Raw genomic sequence first — 25,374 nt, 5'->3', positions numbered from 1 at the left:
ATAGCTTATGAGAAATAGGCCTGGGTCCACTCATGGGCAGAGCTGACAGTGGTCTCTGCCACACGCCATGACACCTTGAGTGAACAATCACAGCAGGAAGGGACTCCTTCAGGGAGCGGGCGCCCTACCAACCCCTCTGAACAGCAGCAGGCAGGGAAGAAGCAGAGGAAACCGATAGTTGGTGTTAAGAGTTGGAGGTGTACATTTATGCAACTTTTCCTTTCCTGAATTCCAATATTATCCATACCTCCATGTAAATTATTTGCCATATTGTGTGTTCGTTTTTCCCGTACATTTAAGATATGGATAAGTAAACAGAATTAAGGGAAAAAAGTTGAAGATAAATGGTGAAATATGTTTGGATATGCCTGTTTTGTAAGACATGACCAGTGCTGAATGATCGAAAGAAATTTCCTTGAAGAAACGAGAGGGTTCTGTATAATGTGGTGCCGGAGACTATTTACTTGTTGGGACTGTCAACATTGTGACGATATCACTTCTCCCTTATTTCCCATCTAATAACACTTGAAAAACATATAACATGTGGGTATTAATGGGACCCCTTCTCTCTATATTCGCCAACAATTTCAGCCTAACATATTCCAGACTTAGCGTACGTGTGTGATTCGTGGGTGAGGTGCTAGCCTCCAGCCTCCTAGCTCCCCCCTCCCACTGCCTACGCTGTCCCCCTCGCCTCTCACTGCTGCATGCTTCTTAGTGGCAATGAATAATGTGGTGAAAGAATTCCGAAACACTTAATCTGACTCGTCTCTTTTTCATCCTACACATCTCAATTAGCAATGTTCCATCAACTCTTCCTTTATGTGACTTCCACATCCCCCTCTTTACTTGATTCCCAGCCTAGTTCTCATTACTTACCCCAGCCTAGCCTGTCTCTCCAAACGTAAACCCTCTGCTCACAGTTGCATCCAACTCGACACACTGGTCTCACACTAAGTTTCCTTCAGTGCTGCCCCCTGCACCATTTGTTTAAGGACTGCATCATACTGCTTTCCTTAGGGATCATAAACAACACGAGTAAAAGCAGGATCCACCACTTTTGCCTTCCCTGTGTGATTACTAAAATGCTGGGTTCAGAATGTGTTTGAAGCAGTATTTATTGATTGATTTTCCTTTTTTCTGAAGGTTTCAGACAAGCAGCTGTTGGATTGGAGTGTATAGGGGAAAATGTTGCCACACTGATCCCAGTGGTTAATAAGGTTAGTCTTACTAACTAGTTAGTTGTCGTCTTCGACTTTTAGCATTTCACTCACCACTTCAACTGTCTCCTCCCAAATGCTCTATAGAAGACTTAAGAAGACTGAAGACTTAAGAGAATTCAAAGTTTTCAAAATGACATAGGACTGAGAGTTCTGACTGATGTTCTACAAATCAGGGGTTTGCAGACTCTTGCCTATGGGCCCAGTCCCACTCACCACCTGATTTTATACAACCCACAAGCTGAGAATGCTTTTTACATTTTTAAATGGTTGGAAAAGATCAAAGGAATAATAATATTTTCTGACATGTGAAAATTATGTGAACTTCAAATTTCAGTGTCCATAAATAAATTCATTGGGACACAGTCATGCTTATTCATTTACATATTGTTTAAGGCTGCTTTTGTGCTAAAGCAGCAAGTTGAGTGGTTGTAACGGGGACTGTATGTCCACGATCTTAAGATATTTCTATATGGTCTTTACAGAAGAAAGTGTGCCATCGCATGAAATATGATTATATTATTGGGAGGAATTAGAAACAACCTCTCAAAATAGGCATTCTTTGTTTTAATATATATCAAAATATTCTCCCAGACTTCGAAGTTCAGAATACTTTGAATTCCTTCTCTACACCACGAATCCAGTCTCTGACACTACTGACAGATTAATTCCCCTAAAATGCTATTTTCATGTCCCTACTTTTCTTGGCAATTTCAACAACCTTAGGATGATGCCCAAACTGTTTAGCTTGTCATTTGAAAGCTCTTCACAAACATACCTCACACCAGCTTTCCATGCTGTTTTTGATCGCTCCTCTTACTAACCACTTCATTCTGGGACACTTGTCTATTTATTGCCCAAACAAATCTGGGTTAGCTTTGCTTTGTCTTTAAGCATTCTATTTCTACACCAGAATACTGTTTTTTCTTTCCTTTCCCTATGCATGATCTGTCTATCCTTTGAGCTTATCTCAATCAAACTCCTTCATGAAGCCAATTCTGAAACCCTCATCTTACAGTGACAGTCCTATCTCTGAGCTTCCAATACTTACTATCTCCATCATTATGATTTATTCTCAGGACAATAGTCCTGGGTTAACAGGCTAACTTACAGTTTCATTAAGACTGGTAAGAACGTTAAACTTTCACCTCTGCCTAGGCAAAAATCTCCTGACAGTTCTGTGTTAAGCCTTCTAATGGGTGGTCCCAGGTGGGAGGTGCTTGATGATGCTCTATGAGTTGAGCAGAAAGGAAAGATGGTTGCTCATTCATCACCCTAAGCCACTGAAGACAAACCTAAGTACCAGGACTCCTGAGCGCTGTCAGTGATAACGTAGACATGATATCTTGGTGGGGAGTCACCACCAGGCCAGCCCACCTCATGTCTCATCCTCAAAATGATGACACACTGCAGAGGAAAGTGACAACTGGCCCATGTTGAACGATGCTCTGCTTTGTAACCAACTGCTCCGTCATGGTTCATTACATGGAGTCAACTTCCATAGCTTTGAGATGGTTCAGAGATTCTTAGATTTTTACCACTAATTATATAGCAAACATGATAGCCAACTCAAAGGCCTGCTGTGAAGACTATGAGAATATGTATTCAGAGTGACTAGCACAGATCCTGGCACAGAGTGGACCCTGATGGCCATGATTATGCCAAAGATAGGTGGTAACTCTAAGAGCGGAAACTGCTTGAATATATGAGAAGCTCACTTTTGTTATTTTAGTCCTGAAAAGTGAAAAAAAACATGTAAAAGAAGAAAACCAGTAGGAGAAATATCCCTTTGGAAAAGGTTGTTTATCAGTTTAATTCTTAGAATCAGATGATTACATTGTGATATGCCCAGAGAGAAATTTTCTGAGTTTTTAATAAGGTAATTGTTTTGCAAAGAAAAGGACCGATTTTTATCTTCCCTAAGATTTACTTTCAACATGAAATAAGTAGTGAATTTAATAATGCTTCATGCAGGACTCACCAGAATTAGGAGTAGAATAAGATTAACAAACCATAGCCTTCAGGAAAATAAGGCACGATAAAGATATAAACTAGAATGCAAAATGAAGATCAATATTTGGGGCTAAAGAATTTATAATACTTTGTATTTAACAACAACAACAGAAAAACTAAACTGTATTTACTAAGGGCCAGACATTATTCAAAATGCTTTATAAACATTAATTTATTTAAACGTCATGGTACCCACTGAGGTAGATCTCATTTTACAGATGAGGAATCGGATACCCAAAGACGCTAAGTACATTGCCTAAGGTCACACAGCTAACAAGTGGTTGAGCTAGGATTTGAATTTAAGCATTCTGGCTCCCAAGTTTATGTGCTGTATGGCACATGTTGTGTTGCCTCTCATCAATTTATTTTGTTTTTTGTTTTGTTTTTCTTATATGTGCCTTATGGCACTGTCACATTTCCTCTTTATACTTTCTGTGCTCTACTGAGAAATGTCATCTAGTTTCAGATTGAGTTGACATGCTGGATATTCCCAAACTTACGTCTCTAGCATCACTCTATTTGTGTCTCGTGGCCATAGCTGCCCACCATACATCTCCAATCATAGGTGCCTTTCACTGAACATGTTCCGAACCAAATTCATTGTCTTCCTCCCTCATTCTGCTGTTCCTTCGTTATATCACTAACTCAACGGCATAATCAGCCACTTAGGTGCCCTAATGAGAAAGATTAGAATCTTTCTCATTAACTCTTTTCCAAGAACACTCACATTCAGTGGATCCTCCTAATTCTGTTGTTTCTGTTGCCAAAAGCCTCTTCATTCCGCTCTCACCTCTCAATTCTTATTATCACAGTTCAAGTGATCATCAACTTTTATGTGGGCTATTAGAATAATCTCTTCAATGACCTTCCTCCTTTAGTATTTCTTTGGAAAAGCCGTATATACTAACAGAACTATCTTTCTGTGATACAAATATGATCATGTAATTTCCTTCGTTACAAATCTCCGAGTGCTTCTAGGAAGTATTTTCCTGTAAGGCACCAGAGGTTGGTCAGCAGTGCTTCATAACTGTCCTCACAGCACCCGGTAACACTTAATCACGACGTACTAAAAATTGCCAGTGTATTTTCCAAGCTCCATATTCAGACTGCAGAGCCCTTGAAGGTAGGAACTCACTGAATTTCAAGTACCCGGATTCATACCTACTTCATAGGAGGCTCTCAGCAATGACTTTATCGGATGAGCTTCCCCTGCCCCACTCCCCCACCCCTACTTCCATTTTTTGACTACAGAGTGAAGTCCAAATCCTTTAATATAACTAAAGGTTCATTCACGGCCTGGTTCTAGTGCATCTTCCCAGGTTTTGTCCTGCTCCCGCTGCAGCCTACAGAGTCCCTGGTCCAGCCAAGTTGAGCCAGCTGCTCACTGTCTGGGCAGCGTCTTCCTTTCTCACATCCCTGTGCTTTGGCATACATTACGTTTTTTTGCAGAAATGACTTCAAGTGCCTTGTTTTTGTAAAACTAGTGGTTTTTTATGAATCCAAAGTGCCGTATAAGTCTGCTGCCCTGCTATATTTATAGGATTTTGTAGTTACAACTGCTGAGCAGCAACACTGTTTACTACCTTCTGATCTATTCTCTTTAGCAAGGACAACCCAAGCCCTGACCTACATTTAAGATGGATGCACCAAAGGGCGTAAGGGGACAGGTTCTAGAATCAGACTGCCTGATTCTAGTCCCGACTCTATCACCTTCTGGCTGTGTGGCCTGGGAAAAGTAGGGCACTCTTCTTTGTGCCTCAATGATCTCATCTGCAAAATGGAGGTAATAACAGACCTAACTCATAGGGCTGTTGTGAGAATTAGATAATAAATAACTGAATACATTAGATATCTAAGTTAATTAGATAAGTGAATAAATGTATAGATAAATAAATGCTTAATAAATGTTAGCCAACATTGTTATTATTATTTTTTATCCATGAGTCTTCTGATCCTTGTTCCTGGATTCAGGGCCAGTTAGCAGATATAGGGAGTCTAGGTTGGGGAATATGTTGGTGTAGCAGTTATATATTAATGAATCATATTGGCATGTGTTGGTGAAGATATGCAGGGACAACAGATGAAAATGTGGGTCTGGAATTCAGGCAAGAGATCTGGGCTGGAAATACAGACTTAGGAGTCATGTCGTCAATGCACAGTTAGGATATGACATCAATGGAGAGAATGTGGGCACCCAGAGAGAGTGTGGGGAATGGGAAGAAAACGGTTGAGGAGAGAGATACGGGATCACATCTCTTTATGTGTGTAGATACAAGGCTCAAAAAGGGGCAGGAGAACTGTTCAGCCATTTGTATTGACCTGTAACCAGCATGGCACCCAGCACACAGCAGAGGCCCCCGAATGTAGACTGAGTGAGCAATTCTGTGTCCAGATCTATGTTGCTGGCCTTCAATCTGTTCTGTGAAGATGGGAGTAAATAAAGAAAAGAAGATTTCTCTCTGGAAGTAGCTCATGTGTGCATAACCTAAGCTAGAAAGGGAGAGAACTGGAGCAGCATTACATTCTCAGATACAGATTAGAGTTGATTTTTCAGGCCAAAACTAGTATTGAAATCTAGTGATGTTTTAAATCTAGTTTGTCAACCTAGGAAGGAATGAATTAATCCATTAAAGTGATGGAGGAATTTTTTACTGCTTACTTTTTTTATCAAAAAGGATTGTTCTTTACCTGCATTTCAAATAGTGTTTTAAAGACAAACGTGGGTGCAGATGTTTTATGTAGAGAAGAAGAGTGTGGCTGACTCCTATCTGCCCCACCCTCTCTCCACAAAGCCTGGGAGAGTCTAATAATGGTCACCACAACCAGAGCTTATTAATACACGTAATTTTGACAACAGCAGATGAGAAAACTAAAGTTCAGAAAGATCAAGTAATTTTCTCAAAGTCACACAGCACAGTGATGGAGTCTGAATTCAACCACAGGCCTGACTCCAAAGTCTATACTTTTAGCCTCTGCATTATGCTCTAAGAAAGGATAAAGAACACAATAAATGCTATGCTGGCTGGACCTCTGGTCTATGTGGCCCCATATGGGGCATGAGTCAGGTCCAGGTTAAGCAAGAGTTAACTCACGATGAGTTAATTGCTCCTCATTTACGAAATAATTTGATATGCTATTTCTCACATAGCTTAATAACCTTCTTAAGGATTATAGGAACCTTATTTTGATACTTAAAATTTATTCTACATTTCCTCATTAGCCATTCATAATATAAACACATCCACATGACATTTCTATCAGTCCAAGACCTTCTGATTTAAACAGGCTTGTTTTCAAGGTAAACGATTAAATGTGAGCAAAAGATGATGATTTTGATCAAAGATAAGTACTTCTTATGTGATTCTTAGATCTCTTCCTTTACTGAACATTTTGCATATTAAAAAATGACACAATTCTGTCAGTATTCTTAAAAATTCTTTCGTTTCCAAAAGACTTAAAAAACAAACACATGAGAGTCTTCTTTATGTAACAGGGACAGGATATGCACAGGTAACGGCAGGTGAGTTCTTTGACATCCAGTGAAAATCAGAATCTCTCTGTGGTACTTATTCTCTCGGCTGTTGTCCTCTCCTCACCTGAAGAGAAAAAACAAAAGCAAAAGCAGCCCAGGCTTCTGCACTGGCCAACCAGGGCCTAAATGCCCAGGAGACGCACCCTCCGAGCTCCTGCTGCGGTGACAAAAGGCTTGTTAGGAAGAACAATCTCCCTTGGTGCATGGATGGGGAGAAGACTGCCCTGAACAGGCACCAGCCTCTCCGCCTCTATGTGCCCAAAGAAGACTGAGGGTGACTTGTCAGTCAACGTCTTCCGTAGAATAAGAGTCCAAGACATCGTTGTCCACCGACCATGGACAGTCACTCATAGGGCATTCTCGCGCCAACCAGAGCCCTTTCCAGGTGTGGCCTCCTATAAGGGTGTAGAGTTATGACAGATGCCCAAGGATGATCCCAAGTGTGGCCTTTTGTGATGTCCCATCAACTACATTGAGAAATTTGTGGCAAAGCAGAGTTCTGGGTGAGACATGATGGGATAGTCTGACGTGGCTGAGAGTGGGAATAACCATTTCCTTAAAAGCTTGTGTGCTCGAAAGCTGAGAGGTCAAATAAGTTTTAATTTTCATGTCAATTCTGACTAATTGATGGTGGCTGCCGGGAACAAAGTATTGACAAGTATTCTAAAACCTACCCAGGATTCAGGGTGTAGGGGGCTGTAATCAACCTATGTCTGCCACAGAAATAGGAAGGAAAAGAGAATAGTGTCCAAATATGTATTTACCAACTCTGTGCCAATAGAAAGCATAGTATTTGCTCAAACTTACAAAAGGAATAAAGAAGTATAACGTATGCAGCAGAACCTAGGGTTCTAGACATACAGTCCATATGCCAATGTGTACGAATAATAATAGATTCTTAATGTCTCATTTATGATAATAGCCAATATTTTGAATTGACACACTAGTCTAAACATTTTAGCACATTTAACCCTCATAACATCCCTGTGAAGTTGGTACCATTGTTGTCTCTATTTTATACATAGGAAACTGAGGCAGAGAGGGATTGAGGAATTTTCCCAAGATCTTAAAGCTAGAAAGTCATACAGTGGGATGATGACTCACGCAATCTGATTAAGACTTTCAGTCCTTAATATTATAGTATATTTGTACCATTTTCCTGTATGCTATTGTTGGCCATTAAAAGAGCATCAGATTTACCGCAAAGATGAGGACAGCCAGGCTCCTTCACTCCGGTGGTGGGATTTGCCTACAATAGGTTCCATTTCTCTGAATTAAAAAGCAGAGAATTCCCCTTATTCCCCTCCTGTGATACCTTTTTCAAGGGCTTTCCTGCCCAACTGAAATCCCTGCTTAAGGCTATCAGCGGGCCCCTGGGTAAGTTCCATCTGCAGTTACCACCGTCTGTGCTCCTAACTCCAGGGACAGGTTAACGAATGGCTCTTGCATCAACCAAGAATCTCAGTGGCAGCCCTGACACTCACAGTTATGACTTTCGCCACATTGGAAATCGAGGCTGCAGGGCTCAACTCCCTGGGACCAACTGTAACGTTCTTTCATAACTCTACCCGGAGGATTGAAATGCAGCAAGAAGAATGGATGTGAAGTATAAAGAAGAACCTCCTGGCAAGAGAGATCATTACCCGTTGGCAGATTCTCCCGGGAGACCTGAACTGCTTTCTCCAACAGCCCTGGGGGTAGGCATGGTAGATATCAGGCCAAGGCAGAATATCACCTTTCTCCACTATGATTCCAGAATTAACCTCACCACACCCCACATTGGAAGGAAGTGCACACAACTCTGTGGATCTTTCCATTACAATAAGAAAAATGATTTTCTGGAAAGAGATTCTTTCAAACTCAATTATTTTCTGGTTGGAAGATTTGCTCATCTCAGTTCCAAATCTATGCAGTAAAAGGAAGTAAATTTAAGAAAAACTAGCAAGTAGCTGCTCGGCTGTCTCTTTCAACTGTCTTATTTAGTTACTTGCTAATAGCTGTGAAATCCTACCGAGAAACGGCATGTGCCAGGAGCGCAGACTGGGAAGCCGGTAATCACAGGGTTATCCAGTTTCAGGTCTCAATCCGCAGTCCTGCTCTCTGCAGAGTTCTGATGTCATTTATCTTTTTTTCCCTCCATTTTAAATAAAGATATCAGAGTCAATACAATTCTGCGCAATCTTTTGAATGCCAGCGATAATAAGCTGTGCAGAGTGTAAATGGTGCTAAATGACATAACACACATATTCACAGGGCCAGCCAATGTAGGTTGAGTTGAGCAGTTGACCTTTGTCCTCACAAGCCTCCCTCACCCTCTCCTTCCAGTGCACACTCTTCACCTGTGCCCCACATTCTCTTACCCGTTCAGGTCCCAGGGGCAGCCGCACCCTCTTCTCCGCCTTCTCTTAGTAAAACACTTGAAACCCATTCAGCCTAAGTTGTAGCTAACGCCTACAACGTTGGGGAACAACAACTCATTTTTGCGCATGTTTTGCTTACCTGTGTTTCCGCCCTCTTCCCAGTGACAGACTTGTCTGGCAGATTCATCTCCTGCCTGAGTTCCTGTCTTGGTAACCTCAGCCCCTTCCAGACTCAGCTCCCCACCGTGACCCCTGTTCTTTGAAAAAATTAAATCCTCGCACTTAATGTCAGAATTTAATGACCATAACTCCCACATGCTGACAAAACGGTGTGATGCCAATCATCTGCCTGGATTACTCAATACTGCCTCCTCCTGGACTGTGTTGGATGCTCCACCTGACTGGCAGGGCTGCCTTTGGCTTCATGTCAGTGTCCCTCCAGCCCTGCAACTGTAGCCATTTTATGAGTGTGGATTTACAGTCCCAGGTCCCACCCCGTCCTGGGCTGCTCCCTGTGTTAACTGCAGGATTGAGCCATGACCCCAACCCTGATGGACACAGTCTTGTTAAAGTCTCCAACAGTCTCCACAATGCTCAGTCCACTGGCGAATTATTGGTTAACGTGAACTTTGCAGAGCACTTGACTCAGTCCACTGGTGAATTATCGGTTAACGTGAACTTTGCAGAGCACTTGACTCAGCTGATTACTTCTTCCTGAAAACATTTTCTTTACTGGGTTTCGTACCAGCCAGCCCCAGCGGGGGTACCTTACTAGTTGTTTCTTTTGAGTCACCTTTGCTAGCTCCTGACTTCAAATATTAGTGTGTTCTAGAGCTCAGTCCTGGGAATTCTTCTCTTTCCTATCTTTTATTATTCCTTTGGTGTTTGTTCTCATCCAGTCTCTTGGCTTTGAATACCGTGTACATACTGACGACTCACAAATGAGGACATCCAGTGCAGACCTCTCCCTGAACTCCAGGTTGGGTATTCAACTGTCTACTTGATATCTTCACTCAGATGTCTAATAGAGATCTCAATTTTAACATGTCCCCAAACTCAACTCCTAATCTCTACCACCCACCTTGGCCTATTCCAACCTCTACTGTGAGTAATCCTCATCTCATTAATTGCAACTTGGTAAGTCCAGAGGCTCAATCCAAAAACCCTGGAGACATCTATGGAGGCTAGATGGCCATCATCAACTCCTTCCCTCCACCCATCAAGAGGTGGCGTCTGTGTCCCCTCAGCTTGTATATAGACTGGGCTTGTGACCTGCTTTCATGAATAGAATGTGGCAGATGTGACACTACGGAACTTTCAACCCAGATTTTATGAGGACGGGCAGCTTCTTCCTTCTTCTTGAACTCAGTCACTATGTAAAACTCTGATCACTTTGAGACCACTGTGCTGTGATAAAGTCTAAGCTAACCCTACGGAGGGACCATGTGGAGAAAGATGCTCCGCCACCGCAGCTGTTCCAGCCAGCCCCAGCCGAAGTACAGATATGTAAGTGCAGAAGCCATCTTGGAGACCACATAGAGCAGAGCCACTCAACAGCACCCAGCCCAGATTGCAGAATATGCAAATAATGATTTTTTAAGCCAGTAAATTTTATCTAGCAGTAGATAATAATATCCTTGACTCTGTTCTTTCTCTCACAGTTCACATTCAACCTATCAGTAAGTTTTTTGGCTCTATTTTCAAAATATATCCATAACATAACCACTTTTTCATCTCAGTTGCTACCACTTTATCTGAGTCACTATAAACTCCTTCCTGTCTCCCCATGATCCTCCCTCACTCTTTCAGAACCTGTTCTCAACATAAAGCTAAATGACCTTTAAGAATGTAAGTTCTTTGCTTAAAACCTTCCAAAAGCTCTCCATTTCACTCAGAGTAAAAATCAAAGAACTTCAGTGCTCCACGGGGCTTTACGTGATTTGGTGCCCCCATAATATCTTTACCGCCATCCTCGTACCTCCTCCCAGCCCCCAGCTTCATTTGACTTCACTCTGGAAACACCGGCCTTCTTGCTTTTTCTTAAACACATGCCTATACTTCTGCTTTAGGACCTGTATGCTGCTAGTCCCTCTGCCCAGAAGGCTTTTCCCCCACGTAGAAGCTTACCCGCTCATCACCTCCTTCAAGTCTTTGCTCAAATATCACCGTCTCAGCCAGGTCTTCACAGACCACCCTATTCAAAAGTGCAACACTCCTCCTCTTCCCTTTCCCTATCCCTCCTTCCTTGCTTTGCATTTCCTATAACACCTCCTACCTTCTAACTTATGGTTAATTTAATTGTTCACTTTTGTTTATTATCACTTACCTCACCCTGAAGGCAAGGTCAGAGACTTTTGTCTATTTTGTTAAGTGATGTATCCTCAGTGCCCAGAACAGTGTCCAGTAGGTGCTTAATAATTACTTGACAAATGACTATATTAGTGAATCTGTATTTCCTCCTCCTCCACTAGATCCACTGAGAGTCTCTAATATAGGCTGCCCCCGGTCAATCCCTGAGCCAGCTCTCTTAACAGAGGCTTAGAGATAAGTCATCCTTCCAGGCTGGAGAACATGTGGTCCATCACAATTGCTAGGATCACAAATCCTCTCCAAGTCTCCATCATTCCATGACAGACTCTCAGGGCTGACCCCACGTGAAATATTTATTTTCTCCTTCATTCTTGTCTCTACCAATTTGCGTTGTCTCTAAAATTTGGTTTCTGTCTTGGCTCCTAATAAGTTCTAATGGCTGCTATCCCGAGATCCCTCATGGAGACCAGCTGACTGCGTTGCGCAGTTGCCTTTCCAGCCTTTTTCAGTCAATATCCCAGGACTGGAGCTTTGTTCTGGATCTGGGTCTGTGGCCAGGGACCTGTGGTTCATTGACTGGGCCACTGGATGGCAACTTTCTCTGGCCAGACTGTGTATAGATTGTCGGTCTAATAACAGCCTGTCCCTATTGCGCTTCATCTACACATAAGGCTATTCTTTCTTACCTTTTATTTCTTCAGCATTATATTTTTAAAAATGTTTGATTTTTCAGTTAAAATGGATGCCTGATAATACTTATTTCTTTCATAATATCTTTTTTTTCTTGCCATATGTTTCAACTTTTTTATACTCCATTTAGTTCGTATTTTCAAATACTGCTCATATAATGTTTCTTTTCTCAACCCTCTAAACCTGAGATTTGCTATATTGAGTTTAGGTAATAGAAAGTTACAAAAAAAAAATAGAGAGAAAAAGACAATCTTCAGCAAATCAAGAAATTAGAAGTTACAATTCTACCTAAATTCTAGAATTCTCACAATATTACAATAATGTCTTCACCATAATGTCATGGATAGATTTAGTAAGAATAGGACTTAAAATGCCCATAACAGTTGCTAAGCAATCCAACTCGAAATGCTATTTCACACATCATTCTCTGTATTTTTTGGGTCGTCCTCTGTCTCCTTTTTAAACTCAGCTATTGGTTGGTGTAGCATTTTCATAAAAAGCGCATTCTGATGCATTTACTGTACTCAGACTCTTTACCATTGGTTGTCCTGCATTCATAGATTCCCTCTGTTAAGAGTCAGGAGCACAGAACCCGTGCCCTCTCTTTTCGCCATGTCCCACGCTCTGCGTACCTTAGGCTGTAACCTGGGCCTCGTTCAAACTATTCTGTTACTATTTGTAGCTCTCTACGCTGTGCCCTGTAAAGCAGCGGCAGCAGCAAAGCTGGCTGAGGTAAATATAACGAGGAACAGTCACTGTCTGGCAGGCGCCATTGTCGTATTCCTGGCTCACTAACCCGCAGTCAGAGGAAATGCCATCACCATGCATTCCTGATCACTTATTTGACTGCACCACTTAAGGGCTCATAAATTTTGACTTCTCCATTTTTGAAGATGAGATGACTTTAGCTGCTTTCCCCCTGCACAGGGCTCCTTCCACTCCCCCCGCATGCCGAGCTCCTAATCCTGATGTGGCATCCTCTGACGGACAGGCCACTTCCGGCGCTTAGCCCTGGCAGTAACTGCTTCTCCGCACAGGGCTGCTGGCCTGTGCTGGTCTGTAAGACGAGTGTTAATGAAGCTGCCCTTTTAGAAAATTAACTTTTCTAATAACCATGGTAACTACAGGAGTCTAGTTCTAAAGATGAAGAGCTGTATCTGTTTAACTGATTTTCTACAACACCAACCACAAAAAGTCCTCCTTCTTGCCTGCACGCATGCTTTTGTGTGATGTTTATCATCCACCACTGGAAAAATCTGGTTTTTAATTCTCTCTCTCTCTTTTTTTTTTTTTTGTGGTTATAAAATTCTCATTAAAGAAAATTTGCAGTAGGTATTAAAGTTACAAGAAAAATATCAACCATATTCTTACTGTCCGGACAATTATAGCCAATATTTTGATCTCTATTTTTTCTCTGAATATGTTTGTTTCATTTGTTAAATAGTTTCCATTGTCTGTTTATATAATAAATGCTGTTAATACACAGGCATACTTTGGAGATACTGTGGGTTCCGTTCCAGACCACTGCAATAAAGCAAATTTCTCAATAAAGTGATTCACACGAATTTTTTGGTTTGCCAGGGCATATAAAAGTTATGTCTACCCTATATACTGTAGTCCATTAGGTGTGCAATAACATGTCTAAAAAATGTACATAGCTTAATTAAAAAAAACTTTATTGCTAAAAAATGCTAACCATCATCTGAGCCTTCAATGGATGAGTCATAATGTTTTTCCTGGTGGAGGGTCTTGTAAAAAATGCAGTTATCTGCAAAGCACAATAAAGTGAAGTGCAATAAAATGAGGTATGCCTGTACTTAGATACTGTTATATGTGCTGTTTATACAATTTTGCTTTTTTTCACTACTCAAATCTTACATCTTTTCCCATGTCATTATGAACACTTTGTGAACAGTCCATCTAACGGACATGCCATATCTATTATTGCATAATAATTGGGTTGGATAAGATGACTCAATATTATATAAAACTGCAAGAACATCTTGGGAATAATTTCATATTTTTTTTACATTTTTAAACATTTAGCATTATTTTCTTAGATATACTTCTAGAAATAGAATTACTTAGTCAAAAGATATGAATATTTTAAGATAATGGATAGAGTTTGATGGAAAAAAGGAATAAACACGTTACTGAAGCACCTATCTCTTACTTTAGTGTCTGGATTAGAAAGTAAATAGCAGAATCCCAAAATGTTAGAAATGGGAATAAACTAAGAAATGGTTTATCTCAGCTCCTTCATGTTATTATGAGAAAACTGGGCTTAAAAGAGGTTGGATTGCTTATAATTTCCTAGTCGGCTAGGCAGGTGGTAGCACATAGAGGAAGTCGGTGCAGGTTTCCTGACTTTCAATCCAGGGCTCCTTCTAATGCCCACTGATGTCTTTCAGGACTGAGTGATTCTGACACACAAGCAGAGATTTTGCCAGAGAGAAGATATTTCAGACAAAGATTAAAGTGCAAACTACGTATCATCTCAGTTTCATTTGGAATGTAATATGCTGAGCTCACACCAAGCCGCTTGTCCTGTGAGTCTACCTTACAGTAAACATAAACAAAATATACGTCAGCGCTTGGATGTGGAAGAAGATCCCTCAGTACTCTGAGTAATCTGATATTTAACAGTGCCAATAAGGATGAATCATCAATCATGTTATCATTCCACTAGAAAGAAATTTTGAAAGTTTAACAGAGTTCACTAATTTCCAAAAGAACTAATTTTCCTGAGAAGTATTCATCACACCTGGCTGATTGATGACCTGGGGAGACTATGTTGCTTTTTTGCCCTCATCTGTCTCGACATCGAAAAAGGAGGCATTTCTAGCTTCACTTTTAGTCCTTATAATTCAATCAGAAGCATTATTCTTGCAAAGACACCAAATAGTTTACGTAATGTTTACAAAAAAATTGTGGACTATTTTCTAATTAATATATTTAAAGCCAACCAATGCTCAGAAACTTATAAACCACTTTTTTTACTGTGCAGAACTTGCTCATAATTAGAACTTCAAACTCTTTCTATAACTCAACATTTTCTATTAGCTTATAATTTGTGATGACTATTTTTTTTTTTTTTTGTGAGGAAGATCAGCCCTGAGCTAACATCCATGCCAATCCTCCCCTTTTTGGTGAGGAAGACTAGCCCTGAACTAACATCCATGCCTGTCTTCCTCCACTTTATGTGGGACGCCGCCACAGCATGGCCTGACAAGCGGTGCATTGGTGCGGGCCCGGGATCGGAACCTAGGCTGCCAGCAGCGGAGCGCATGCACTTAACCGCTACACCACAGGGTGGCCCCTGTGATAAGCATTTTTGAACTTTAATTGACCAGGGGAAAATAAATTTTTGTAAAGATAATAGAATTAGTTAATTTTATAAAATAGTCCCATGTGGTTGAAAAAATCATTTGCACCATAAAGGTGAGAAAAGATGACAGAGGAAGAGGAGCTGTTGGTTTCTCATTAATCCAATCATGTCCATCTATGTTATAAATATTCATTTCATCTTTTCTCCTCTCCTCGTTTTGTATGGACTCAGACATTCTTTATATCATGACAACTTTTCTTATTACTAGTTTTTTTCCAGTTGTTAGAAGATAAGCTGTCAGTCTGGTCACAAAGCATCCCTCTCTGTGCGATGGGAACGTTACAGGAGAAGCCCTGGGGCTTCAGGGGAGCCATCAGTGAGGGGGTACAAAGTGTCGACATCTGGGGAAGGGGCACCATAAAAGGAACTGCTCCTCAATCTTACATGAGCCGGCACTTCAACATCACTCTCAACTGTACTTTTAAAAGAAATTGAGGGGCCAGCCCAGTGGCATAGTGGTTAAGTTTTCCCACTCCGCTTTGGCTGCCTGGGGTTTGTGGGTTCAGATCCTGGGCATGGACCTACACACTGCTCATCCAGCTATGCTGAGGTGGCGTCCCACACACAAAACAGAGGAAGATTGGCACAGATGTTAGCTCAGGGCCACTCTTCCTCACCAAAAAAAAAAAAAAAAAAAATTAATAAATAAATATGGAGACAAAAGCCTAAAAACTTGTTTTAATACCCCCTCTTGAAAATAAGGGAAGAGATTTCCCTCCTCCTTTTTCTTTGAGCATTCACTTTAGAAAAGTTGTCATTGTCAGGACTTTCTTCTCTTTCTGAAACTTACCTAAACCCTTTTGAAGACTAGATAACCCTCCATGACCCATGGATGTCTTTTCTCAGGACCTGGGCACCATCTCTTTGAAATGTAAGTGTCAAGGGAGGTAGTGCCCCTACCCTTGTGGGAGGGTAGGAGGCTAACTTAGGTGTTCCAAGTTGCAAACTATTACCAGTCATAAAGATATGAGAAGTTTGATTTTCCTTTGGATAAAGCCAACTGTCAATTAGTTAACAAAGATGGTCACCCCAATTAAGGTGAATTTATGATAAATTATGCATGGCAAATGGTGCTCTCAGATCCTCTTACTTGAGGACTAGTTATTGTTTATCTTGAGAACATATATGGAATGGGTTATTTCTGCTTCGCTATTTAAAGGGTGAGATTTCTTTCTGTCTCTGTGATTTCTTAGTAGATTACCTATAATGCCTACCACATTCTGGGTTAACGCTTATTTTAAAAATGGTTTTTTTTCTCTACTATCTTTATAGAGAGGATTTCTGGGTTGGGAGAAGATTTTGTTTTTAATTATATTTAAAACAGTGTAAAGAGATAGTACCACTCCCACACGGAAGAATTTTTAGTCTTTAAATTGATTTGTTTAAAAATAAGACTTTGGATACATTTCAATTTCTTTCATGCTCCCTTCTCTGTAGCCTTGTGGAATGGGGAACATATCCTGGAATTTTGGACTTAATGTGTAGATTGAGAAGACAGAAGGGATATGAGCCCTTGGAGGGCAAAAAGGAATGATTTAACTCTCCAAAATTAAAAACAACCAACTTGTAAATATATCCTAGTTTGGAAGCTCAAGGCCCTAAATTCTCTGCCGAGGGCTGTCCTAAAATAACAGGTCACTGGATCTAAAGATAATGACCAAAAAAACAAAATGATGAAATCAGCACTGACAGTGAAGACACTCCATCTTGTGAGCAAGCAAGGGCATTATCTTTTGGAAGATAAAATCTGGAAAGCACCTTCCTCCCAGACAGGGAGCACTCACACAATGACCCAGCAATGCAGGATGCCCACCATCCCCCTGCGCCCCGGTGGGGACCGGCAGTGTTAGTGTCAGTGCTCTAACTTGAACACCCCATGATGCAAAGCACGAAGCGAGACACAAAGAGCATAGAGCATAAGAGGCCATGACACTAGAGTCCTGCTGATGAGGAGGCTTTGGTTCAACAGAAAACCCTGTTTTCACAAATGAAAGAGAGCAACTATTTTACGCAGTGCTGAAGTACAGTAAAATTACCAACTAGAAGAAAAAATTTGCATCTTCATTTGCACCTGCCAACTGTGAGGATGAGGTGAAATTTCAGCCTCTTCCATCCCATGCTAGGTTTACCATTGCTTTTCCATTTCTCGCCACCCCAGAGGAGGGGTATCAAGTAACAGGTCCTTGTGTGAAAGACTGTAAACATCCAAGCATAGTCTTTTTCTTCCAGTCCTTGGGGCTGGGTAGACAAGCCAACCAAGGGGTCAGCCCACTCTTGCCTTCTGTCTCCTTTCAGAATGCAGCTATGTGGGTAATTTAAACCTGGGCTGCCATGTAGATCTAGCCTTCTGGGAACATCACTCTTTTTGAGTTTCATGCAGTTTGTCACAAGACAGTGAAATGCCATGTGAGAAGCAGAAAGGAAGATTACGTGGCTTGTTCTAATGCAATTTATCCTTGGCTTTTATTGAGAGACTTTCTAAGAAAAATTCCATTATTTTAAAAATATTTTGTGTGCATGAGTGTGTATGTGTATGTATGTGTGTGTGTTGTATAACTGCTACTGAGGGTGGTATTACTATGCTGTTTATATGGTTTCATATGTGATAAGTTTCTCTCAGAAGGGAGAGTTAGGGAAAACAATAGTTTCTTATCACAGATTGGAGTACTCTCTTTTAATAGATGAACACATAATTCATCACGCTCCCCCTTTTTGCCTTGACTGCCAGGAATCTCATAGCTGAGTTTGATGCTCACTTGAAATGCCTTATTATTACATAAGTTTTCTAAGTATAATTTGCCTGATCCTACCTGCCCACCCCACCCCCCAGCTCTCACTTAATTCTTGGCTTTATTATTTACCTCTTTTTAAAATTGGTTGCATGGTTAGCTTCCTTTGATTTTATCATAAATTACCTCAAATCAAACCAATACAACTGTCGTCTTTCAAAAAGGGTTTGAGATGGATTGTCTGCATTAAAGAATTGCACCACCCAGTCTCCTTTTACTGCTGCTGTGTTCTTTCCATATGCAAGAAGATATTCATGAATATTTACACATTAAAAACATAACAGAAGACTGAAAAGAGGCCATTCTTTAACCTAGCAGAGAATTGCCTGCAGCAGAACTATTTTAATGGGTATTGTGTCAGCATTTCTTTAAACATTTTAAATTAAAAGGTTTATAAATTACATTTGCTTACTGTTGAAATAAGAGGGACGTACTATAAGTAAATATCATCTTTTAAAAAAAAAAAATCTCTTCTGTAGGCTGTTATAGGAAATGTTAACCTGTTTAGTCGACTGTGAATTTTAGCAACATTATCATAGCTCAAGGCCCATTTAAAATTACTTCTTAAAACACTTTATTATAGATCTTTTTCTTTGAATAATCATAATAATGAGAATAACTAAAATTTGTAGAGCATCTATGAGTTCCAGGCTCCTTAAATATATCATCTTTCAGGAAACTTTTATCCTTCCTGTATGCAGCTGAGGAAGCTAAGGAACAAGAGATCACGTTCAGACCACTGGTAATGCAGTGCTGATTTTAGGAGCCAGGCCTGCCTTACACTCTTTCCACCAAACAGACTCATATAAAACATTTGCACGATTATAAACCATCAACAAAGTGAGTAAGTGGGACCTGTTCTGGTTCAACAGCCTTTCAGTGTTCCTTTGCGAAGTGTGAATTAAAGAGAACTCACCCTCAATTACCCGGATGTACGGATATTCAGCTTTGAGTTTTAGAAGTGGACACTTTTTTAATATTTTCTCTTGTGGATGTTGGTGACCCCACTTTTCCGTGTCAGTAATTTGATTGCCCAGGAAAGACTGGATCTGGAGCTACAAGAGACTGCACTTGCTACGCAGACCCAGCAACAACAGACTTTCCAATTGAACCTTGTAGGCGTGTCAGTGCCTGGGCTTGTGTCTGTTTCAGAAGGACAGACGCATTGGGGGGTAGGAGTAACGTTTCCCTCTCCTCCTCACACTTGGTTCAAAAACCACGGGGTCTATTCTTAGATGGTGTTCTGAGTGGGCCCACCTGGCGAGGTAGGTGAAACGGAAGCCCGTACCTGTGCAAAGGGAGGCATTGACGCTGGAAGTATTCAGCTTCCGAAAGTGAATGTGTATTACCCTTGATATCATAAAAGGAGACATAAAATATATAAAATAATCAATAAACATTTCTAATCAGTAAAAATTTCTCAGCAAACAGAACAAGTCAGCGAAATGGAAATGTCCAGGGTACTTTTCCTCTATATTTGATTTTTGCTATTTACCATTACCTGAAATTAGCTTCCATTGTTTTGTTTCTATTGCCAAGGTTGTAAGGGACATTTTGGGTCACTTGAGGATGTTCCAGAGTCACCATAAAGAATGGTAAGAGAACTCATGTAGGTCCAATGGTAAACAAATCACCAGAGATATTTTGCTGCAGTCACCTTACTTGGCCCACGCTCAGAAAATTTTTTGTTCATTTAAGTTCTCATAATACAAACCACATTCATGGCTACCACCACCATTGTGATGATCTTATAATGGTGACACTATAGGTTATCCTTTGACAATCTTAAGGAGCCTTGAAGTTACTTGCAGTAACAATCTTAATTCCTACGGTCATCTGTGTGGGGTGGAAGGTTGCTATGAAAGGCATCTGTATAACAGCCAAAAAACCATCTTTGGGCATGATACCTAGTAATATCCATGCAGTGAGTGGGATGAAACTGTATGTTTTACGTGTCTTACTGAGCTGTACTCCCTGTGACGGGAGGGCTCCTCTACGTGAATGAAAAGCTGTACTTGTTCAGCTCTGATAAACAGTACCTTTGTTCTCTGCTTATCGGCTTTACTCACATCAGAGAGGAAAGGTCTGTCTCCTTTACAAGCATTCGCAAAACCATCACACAATTATTCTCATTTAGCAATTATTTAGCATTAATTGGAACTTGGCATTCTGGGAAAGTTACTTCCTGGGGGAGAATTATTATTTTAGAGCACTATAGACACTGTGTTAGTACATAGCACATTTGAAGCAGCAATTTATTAAAAATTACAATATTTTCCCTAGAGAATGGATTTGCTCTTCACCATTAGGAGTAGGTCTAATATTTATGGAAGGTTCACAAATGATTAATTATGTTTCATTTACAAATAGCCTCTAAAAGGAGACATTTTTAGTATAAGTGCTAGTTTAATGAATTGTGTGTCTTCAGGAATTCGTGTCCAAGACTGGAATGATTTCGTTTTTGCTTCCTTCCCCCAACCTTATACCTGAGCCTGCTGCTGCTTGCCATGACCTTCCTACTTCTTCTATCGGAACCACGTGATCATTCCTCCAGTTGCCTAAGCTAGAAACCTGGGACATATCTGTGACTCTCACCCTTCCTTACACTCCATTTCCCATCACTCACCATATTCAAGTGGCGTCTTGTTGCCTGCAGAATAAAAGCCAAACCTCCTTAAGCTGATAAGCAGGTATATGGATCCTTACACCCCAGGCTGCCATGACGTTCCAGTCACTTGTTCTCCACCAAGTAGGCTATCCTAGCTCCCACCGTGAGATGTTCTTTTTATCTCTGTGCCTTTGCCCTGGCACATGTCTTCTTTGGTGGCATGCCCTTCTTTGTCTTTGTCTGCTGAATGAATGCCTGCTCATTTAGAAGCAGGCTCGATTGTCATCCAGATTTTCACTCCCCTCCCCTAGGCAGAATCAGTAACTCTCATTTATTTTCTTACAGAACTGTATGCATACTTCATTTATGTTCCTTATTTATATGTGTATCTAACTCATGCATAAGACAGTAAATATTTTGAAGCTTCTCTATGTTCTTAAAAAATTTTTGTGCCTTCTATATATACCATGTTAATTAAGGCACATGATAAACACTTAGTGAAGGTTGTTTGGCTAAATTAAAAATCCCGTTAAAAGAAGTAACAAAACAAAATCATGCCTCAGTGGATAGTCCATGTAAATACTACTTTGTGGTTGATGATGGAGATAAAATGGACATAGGTAAAGAAGAGAGTCTGAGAGCAGATAATTTACATCCCCAATGGAATGAATAGAGATGGAGACATGGCAGTTTAGAGCATGAAGGCTAATCAGAGGTGATCAATAGCCATAAAAATATTCCACTTTTCTTTCATTGTGCTCTCTCCTTGCCAAGCAGCCTTGGTATTTTCTGTGTCATTTGCAGAAGAGCAGCTACCACAGTGCCTAGACCATAGTAGACACACAGTACATATGTCTTATATGTATGAATGAATGAATGAGCAAATGAAATTACTCCAGCTCTCTCATTTTACAGATGAGGAAACAGACCCCAAAATGCAAAGAGTGGGAAAGCAGAATCCAGCCCTTTCAAGCTGCTACCACATTCCCTGCACCGGCCGAGCCACGTGCTCTCATCTTAATTACGCAATTGTATCCTGTCAAGAAAATTATGCAACTATTATATTAGATAAAGAACTTGATGCTCAAAATCTGTGCCCTATGATCACGCAAATGGGGGTCACTCTTGTTATGCTGTGTATAGTGTATAGTCTTTGCCACCTGCTGGCGTGGAAATCATGGCCAGAAATATAACTGATTGTGGTTCGGGTGGACAGGAATCTCTGCTTTTTATAATTTTATTGTTTAGATGGTAGCAGGGGAGAGAATTTGGGAAGCTGTGATCTAGTGGCAAGATCAGTGGACTTGAAGGCTGAAACCCAGAGTTCAGTTCCTAACCTTGTTACCTGACTTCGGGCGAATCCTGTATTGTCTCGGGAACTTAGTTTTCTCATTTATAAAGCAAAGCAGGTAATACCAACCTTGTGGAGTTCTGTGGTGAACAGATGAATAATGGCCACGAAAACGCAGTTTGTCTACATAAAAGTAAGGTGTTAATAAGCTTTCCCATTCCATAAGAACGGGAAAGCGTATACAACAGGGCCTCCTCTGCTGCACGTTCATTCTCTTTTGTTTTCTTTGTTACCATTTTGAAATTTCAGTGCACCTCAGCCTTCATTTGTGTAAACAGATGAAAACAGGAAAAATAAGCATTTCCCCACTAATGTGGTTTGTATACAACATACCAGATTTAAATGAACTTTTCTGCTTCTAATTCTTTTGAATTCACAATTCAACATAACAGAGAAATAACAGTTAAGAAGACATTTGCGTCTTGTCATAAGATTCTATTCTCATAAAAAAATCAAAACACTCCAAGAACAGGGAAAATATGAAAATTAAGATCATCACACAGATAGTAGTAACTCTTTGATGAGAAGAAAAGCTATTGCCAGCTTGTTTTGATAGTATTTGAAAATATGACTTTTCAAATGTTCTGCATTAGCTGCAGCTCTATGCATACATTTAAAAATCAATTTGACCAAAAAATAATTTGCATTTCTCAGTTTTATAAACATTGCCCTTTACCTCAAAAAAAGGTGCAGAAAGTATCATTTGCTTTTTGTTGGGGACTTTATCTCTGACCGCTAACATCAATACTGCTTCATGACCAATTATCAACATTGTTAAGTCCTGTAGCTTTCCATTTTTATACAAAATTTTTTATTAAAATTAAATTGACAGCCAAAATAATGAGAGCAATTAAGTTATATTTCCAATATATATCTTTTAAAGTCTCTAACCGTCATATGTTAGAGAGCCCTAGGGTGTTAGGCGTCACTAGGACCTTAGAACTCATCTACTTCCAACCCTCTTGTTTTATAGTTCAGGAAATGAGGCTGTGAGTGGCTGAGAAGGAGATGTGCTAGTTTTCAGAGAACAAAGAAAAGGAAATGCCTCCAAGCTATCTTTTGAGAACTCTTCTTACTATACTATATCAGAACATAATGAATCTTAACATGTATAACTCAATTCTCCTTTATCCAAACGCTATCAGGAAAAAAGAGGGCCTTGCTCGACACTTACATTAGCTCTTTGGACGTGGACACTGATGGAACGATGCATATCTGAGAGAGGACCGAATAAATTGGATGATAGGAGATCTCAATAGCCTGGAACAATTGGCTAAGTCTAAGAAAAGGGAATTTAATAGAGATGGGTGCAAAGTCAGCACTCACAGTACAAAAATCAATGGCAAAAGTACATGAAGTGGGACATATGGCTTAACAGCAAAACATGACTTTTTTTTCAAAAGTGGCTATTTTTAAAGAACTCATGGAACCAAAAGTTACATGAATTATTCTGGTCTTCTTCCCCAAATCAAGGGATTTTTTTAAACCTAATGGAAGTATATACAGAACAATAAAGATGTTAAATATAATCTACTCTAGCCACCTGGAATTGAGATTATACATGTGGACACTGATAAATTGGGGCATGCAGAGAGAAAAGATCAGAATATTAGATTGACTCAGACCGAAGTATATCAGGAAAGGTTAAAGGAATTAGATATATCTCTCTGGAGAAGAGAGATATACATGTGCTTTGTAACAAAAGAGGCTGAATGACCAAGTGGAAAGAATTCAGTGTGGCAGCAGAAACCATGAGTTTGAGTATTGGTGCTATCATTTACCAATGCTGTGACCTAGGGAAAATCTCTAAGAAATCGTATATCAGGTTCTTGATCTGTATGATGAGAATAGCAATATCTACATTGCAAGATTGTTGTGAAAATTAAATTAAATTAAACAATGTATATAAAACACCTACAGTACATTGCGTTCAGTAGTCAACAAATATTGACTTTCCACCACTTGCCAAGTAGAATCATTAGAGATTTTTATTAGATTTTATTAGAAAACTATCTTGTAGGATTGTTTAAGCAGAGATGAGAAAGTTAGGCATCCAATATCCCTGACAATGCTGCGTGATATATTTATACGTTGACCGTCAGCATTTTGTTGTACAGTCATGTACAGCATAACGATGTTTCAGTCGACTAAGAACCACATATGTAACAGTGGTCCCATAAGATGAGTACCATACAGCCTAGGTGTGTAGTAGGCTATACCATCTAGGTTTGCGTAAGTACACTCTATGATGTTGGCACGATCACAAAATTGCCTAATGACTCATTTCTCAGAACATATCCCTGTTTTTAAGTGATGCATGATGTATTGTATGCCAGTGAAGACTGTTCTTCAAAATGTTTTTTGCCTTATAGGTTACATTGCCGTTCAACGTAGCAAGAAATTTTCATAACTACATGTAGTGAAACAGTGCTTGCATACTTACCTATAAAGTGCAGAAAGGGGCCTCTTGTTTCCAGGTTTTGGTCTGTATGGTTTGGGTTCCCCTGCCATGTTGATATCTAAAAGCATAAAATAAATAGCACTGATTAAGAAAATATTAAACCATTTGAGAAAAGCAAGTCATAGAGTTTTCTTTTCCTTTTTGCCATTTGCCTATGCAAGTGTTAAATGCCATTCATTCATTCAACAGGTATTTATGGAGCCCCTGTTCTATCTAGGCAGGTCTTGCGTGAGACTCGTCATGCACAAAACAGATTAGATCCACGCCCTGTGGAACTCACGTCCTACTGGAGGAGATAGACAATAAGCGGCAAACATAATAAATAACCAAGTATATAACATATTAGAAGGTGACAAATGCTATGAAGAAAGAAAATATTCAGGCAAGGTAAGAGGAATCAGTAATGTTTATTAAAAATGAAGAGAGAGAGAGAGAGAAAATGAGATATCCTTCTGATTTGGATTTTTTGCCAGGAATGTCTCAGTTTGCACAGCCATTGCATGGGACTCAGCTTTGTTCGTAAAAGAAATTATTAAATTTCCCATAGTGATATCTTTTCCACCCACGTAGAAAAGGAATCAGAAGGGTAGAGTTATAAAACATACCAGCTTTACTGAAAGAACTGCAAAAAGCACTCAGCAACTGGAATGTG

At 40.1% G+C, this 25,374-nt stretch overlaps 1 protein-coding gene across 1 annotated transcript in view; it reads right to left on the bottom strand.

Annotated features, from left to right (window-relative positions):
* RALYL (RALY RNA binding protein like) overlaps positions 1-25,374 on the bottom strand; it is a 706,869-nt gene that overhangs the window by 112,108 nt on the left and 569,387 nt on the right. The window contains exon 3 of the mRNA XM_058528955.1: positions 24,705-24,780. Coding sequence (XP_058384938.1) covers positions 24,705-24,780 — 76 coding nt within the window. The remainder of the gene's footprint in view (positions 1-24,704; positions 24,781-25,374) is intronic.

The sequence above is a fragment of the Diceros bicornis genome, chromosome 33, assembly GCF_020826845.1.
Source record: "Diceros bicornis minor isolate mBicDic1 chromosome 33, mDicBic1.mat.cur, whole genome shotgun sequence".
In the NCBI taxonomy this organism is placed as follows: Eukaryota; Metazoa; Chordata; class Mammalia; order Perissodactyla; family Rhinocerotidae; genus Diceros; species Diceros bicornis.
This window is presented reverse-complemented; position numbering and strand designations above follow the sequence as displayed.